General features: G+C 32.4%; 1 protein-coding gene across 1 annotated transcript; it reads left to right on the top strand.

Annotated features, from left to right (window-relative positions):
- The first annotated feature begins 729 nt into the window (after positions 1 to 729).
- Positions 730 to 3,646, top strand: LOC125867469 (homeobox-leucine zipper protein ATHB-6-like). Its single transcript, XM_049547984.1, has 3 exons — positions 730 to 1,080; positions 1,693 to 2,075; positions 2,599 to 3,646. The coding sequence occupies exons 1-3, from the start codon at positions 1,014 to 1,016 to the stop codon at positions 3,112 to 3,114; spliced, it is 966 nt and encodes a 321-aa protein (XP_049403941.1). The 5' UTR covers positions 730 to 1,013; the 3' UTR covers positions 3,115 to 3,646.
- The last annotated feature ends 1,467 nt before the right edge of the window (positions 3,647 to 5,113 follow it).

Here is a 5,113-nt window from a genome sequence, read left to right as displayed (position 1 = left end):
AACAAAATAACTATTCGATATAGAGCTAGAACAATTTCACTAAGAAAATAGTTCTCAATCCCACAATTAATAAACCAAAAGAAAATGAATCAACTATCTTTATGAAGTAAAGAGACGGTTTAGGATAAGCCTCAAACTATCTCTCGATAATCAAGCAATACTCGTTCTAAAAATATTTGTCCAGTTTATAAAATCAATGAATAATTTAGGAAAAAAGGTCTGAAATATATCCGAACTTTGACCGAAATTATTGTTACGATACCGAACTTTGGAAAATACATTTTACCCCTCTGCACTATTTAATAGTGTACTTTAAAGGTATATATGTGCCCACGTGGACATATTAAAATTTATAATGATGCAATATTTTTTTTAGACCCTTTTCCCAATAATTTATCATGGTGTACCCTTGTTATTAAATACTATTTATTTTTTAATGTTAGATGGCTAATATTTAATAATGGTGATTTGGACTGCTTCTTAATATAAGTATCAAGTCAATAGTGGACAACTGTTATTGAATGGAGGAAAGTAAAATATCTCCTAGGAAAAAGTCATGTGCATTGCAAATCAAGTTGCATTTGCACTGAATTTCAAGTTCATTTCATTTGCCCCCCACCCCCACCCCCACACCCTGCAAGTGTACCTAACCTTAGTCAGATTCTAACCCTACATCTGACCCCAGATTTGGTTTTATTTAAAGAGAGGAAAAAATAAGCTTAGCCAGCTGTGTTGCCTACTCATTTCTAATTTTCCTCTCTCCATTTTCTTCCCTTCCTTTTCAACTTTTTTCTCTTTCTAAATATGTACACACAACATTTTCTTTTCACAAAATTATTTGTGAAATAATTAAATTGTGTATTTAGCCCTTTTAATTTCTCTTCTTTTTTTTCTTACTATGGGTTTAGAAGTGGAGGAATTAATTGAAAAGGAGAAATATGGTGTATTATTTGATCCAAAAAAATAATAATAATTGAACTTTCAATTCTAAGAAAGAAAATTTGCAAATCATCATGAAGAGACTTCGTAGCAATGATTCATTGGGTGCACCATTGACCTCTATGTGTCAAAATACTACAGGTGCTTAATTTACTTGGTTAAATACATAATAGAATTTTTCACTTTTTTAAAAAAATAAATAAATTATATTTATGTTTTTATGAAATTCTGTTATATTCTTGATAACATGTCCAATATCTAATCCCCATGTAACATGGGGAATATATTGGTTTTGATGGATCAAGAACAGTATTTTACACTTCAGTCCTTTACATATGCACTTATTCTAGGCACAAAGCTAAGATTTGAAGTTCATGAATTCAAAATTTTAGTTTAAATTACAGTAGTATATAAGTTCGAATTAAAATTATTGAATTGTTCCTAATCCACTTCCTAAACTTTAGTTATCAAGTTGAACTTTGTTGTTACTAAATAATATTCTACTATGATAGTGTAAATAATTTTTACGCTATTAAATATAATCGATTATAGCATGTACTTCTCATACGATGAATTACATATTGTTATAGGTCAAGTTTCAACGTATAACACATAAATTCATAAATTATCTTCGATCTACGTTATTTTTACCCCTTATTAGGAGTATATATGTGAGGAGTGCTTATCATTCGACCAGTCTTTCATTTTTGTTATGTCTTCTCATGTTATTTTTGTGCTTGTTTTTTTTTTTAGATGAACACAACAATTGGAACAACCATGTTTATTCAAGGGACTTTCAATCCATGTTAGAAGGCTTAGATGATGATGAAGCCACCACCTGTGTGGAGGAATCCGGTGTCGGATCGGAGAAAAAGCGGCGGTTGAGGGTGGATCAAGTGAAGGCATTGGAGAAGAATTTTGAAGTCGATAACAAACTTGAACCTGAAAGGAAAATGAAATTAGCTCAAGAATTAGGGCTTCAACCGCGACAAGTGGCGATTTGGTTCCAAAACCGCCGTGCACGGTGGAAGACAAAGCAATTGGAGAGAGATTACAATGTTCTTAAAGCTAATTTTGATTCACTCAAACATAATTATGAATCTATCCAACATGACAATGAAGCTCTCTTGAAAGAGGTACACTTTTTTACATTATTCAAAGTTTTTTACTATGGTTTGAGTAGAAACAAGTAATCGATCGAATTAATTATTTATTTTATTTAGTCGATATACATAAACTATACACATTATACATATAGTAACTACTTTTAGACTTTAAGTGATTAAGCGGCTATTTAACTTAATTCTCCAAAAGGGAAACTATAGATAAAATTTTTTACCTGAAATTAAGGAGATTCAAAATACAGAAAAGAAGTGGTGAAATTAGAAATTTTGATAAGCATTATTGACTTATATACACAATATTATTTTCTATATGTATAATATTATTTTTTACTAATGATGTTTAAGTGACCATCCTTGATTATGTAGCTACCCGTTGTAAAAAGGTAAAACATGTGACAAAGTAAAAAAAATAATTCAATTTTCACTTTAGATCTTATATATATGCAATGTTATTCAGATGAACCTCTCGCGCCCTTTTTGGTTCTAGTTAACTAGAATTGTCACAATGTACTGATTTTTTGTTTCGACATTGTAGATTAATGAGCTAAAATCAAAGCTACAAGGAGGAAACAATGAAATCAAAATTGCTGTTAAAGAAGAAGCTTTCGAATCCGAATCAGATGACAAAGAAACTGAACAGAGCAACCAATGCAACAATTCTAATACAGAGTTCAACTTTGAGACAATAATTATGAATCCCTCAATTATTTTTACTGATTTCAAAGATGGCTCATCAGATAGTGATTCAAGTGCAATCTTGAACGAAGATAACGCTGTCATTTCATCTTCCGAAGCTTTCTTGATTAAGTCAGGGTCAGGGTCAGGATCAGGATCATCATCCCCGGATTCTAATTCCTCATTGAATTGTTTCCAATTCTTGGAATCGAATCCGAAATCTATTCTAACAAATGAGGTTGATTTTAGTTCGTCACAGTATGTGAAATTGGAGGAGCATAATTTTTTCAGTGGCGAAGAATCTTGCAGTACTCTGTTATTCACAGATGAACAAGCTCCGACGCTTCATTGGTACTGCTCGGAGGATTGGAATTGATAAGACTCTTAATTTTTGTATAGTTGAGATAATGTGAAGAGCATTGTAAGTGCCAGAGTGGTCTTGTTGTCACGATTCATTGAGATACAACGCGATGCGGAAAAAGAATAAAAATGAGGGGGGTGGGGTTTTTTTTCACGTGGGGTACTGTAGACAGGTTGGGTTGTTGGGGGACGAGGGAAAGTGTGTGAGTTTGGGTAAAAGTTGGCATTTTGCATTGTACTTTGAAATCTTACACAATTCTGTGTTTTTGTACTGCTAAAAAAAGGAGGGGGTGGGGGTGGGGTGCGGGGTCAAGAGAATCTATGATTATGATGATGAAGAAAAAAGCTTTCCTTGTAATGGTAAATAAAGGTGGCTAGCTAAAAGTATTTCATAGATCCCATTTTTGAATTATTTTACAGCTTTTAAATAATTTTTTGGAATTTATGGGTTAAAATTAGGTGTAATTTGTTTTAGGTACATTGTATGCATGTTGATTCACATGTATGTGGAATTACATAGACAAATTTTGTTTGTCTTTCTCGCCTTCCTTCCATCTCGCTCGTCAGTACTCTCATATGTATATGGTATTCTAGATACATGCAAATTAAATTAGATACATACAAATATATGTGCCTAGTGTAATTTGCATGTATATGTGATACATGATTTGTCACTCACTTTCCTTCCTATCCCGCTCGCCTCTCTCCCTATTTTAGTGTATCTAATAACAAAAACACATATTTTCCTCGATATTTGATAGAAAACTATTAATTAGTGGTAAAATTTGTAATTATTTGAGAGTATAGTTAGAATTAATATGTATGGTATAAATGTAGGTCTATAGACAAACCTTGTTTGCCTCCCTCGCCTCCCTTCTGTCTCACTCACCGCCAGTACTCTCATCACACCAGATACTAAGATACATACATATGCATGTGTTTAGTGAGATTAATTCGTATGTATCTAGGATACATAATTGTCTCGTTCACTTTCCTTCCCATCTCGCTCATTTCTCTCCCTATTTTAGTGTATCTAGTAGCATAAATACATGTATCTTGATGTATCTTCCTAAATATATGGTAGAAAACTCTTAATTTGTGATAAGATTCGTAATTATTTGAAAGTATAGGTAGAACTAATATATATGGTATAAATATATGTCTAATAAGGTAATTTCCCTCCTTCACAATTTAAATAAAAAACATCTAATTGTTTATTGGAAGTTAAGACATTCAAATGAAATACACCACTTAATTTGAGCATCTAAATCAAATATTTTGACAAAATTTAAGGGGTTAGATTATATATTAAGCCCAAAAGGAAAGAATATCTAGTGAACTCAGACTAAGCACTTTATCTCTCGATGAGAGACTTCATATATTAAATAATCGAATTTTGATAGAAATATTAAATACAAAACACTCCGTAGGAAACTAAAAAATATAGACATCATTGAGAAACTCAATAGGTAAGTTGTAGGAAGATTGTAAGTGCATAATTATGTTTAAATGTTTACGATTTCAATTTCTTCTTTTTATTGTACTTAGATATAGTCAGAAGTGGAGCTAGCTAGAGAACGGAAGGGGTTCATTTGAATTACCTTTTGTCTCAAAATTACTATAGACAAAGTGTAGTTTTGGATGAGAGGAATATTAACCCTAGTGTTGAAATTTACCAAAAAGAAAGATCCCCATTTGTTTTCTTCTCCTATATCAAGGCATACTTGTTAAGGTTTTTAGAGATGGTAAACAACCCCCCCCCCCCCTCAAACCCACGCACCCACACAAGCATGGTGGGGGGGAAGTGGTGTGGGGTCCAACTGAATTAAATTGAATGAAACTGATTTATTTTTTTAAAGGATAGGTGTGTGTAGAGTCTCTTGTTTACACACTTCGATTGGTGACAGCTAAACTACTACATTGCAATATGCATTATATATCACCTGCTACCAATATGAATAATAATTGAGTGGTGAGAGTGTTTAACTCTTAATCAGAAAATTTGAGTTTGAGCT

The sequence above is a fragment of the Solanum stenotomum genome, chromosome 6 (genome assembly GCF_019186545.1).
Source record: "Solanum stenotomum isolate F172 chromosome 6, ASM1918654v1, whole genome shotgun sequence".
NCBI classification, from domain to species: Eukaryota; Viridiplantae; Streptophyta; class Magnoliopsida; order Solanales; family Solanaceae; genus Solanum; species Solanum stenotomum.
This window is presented reverse-complemented; position numbering and strand designations above follow the sequence as displayed.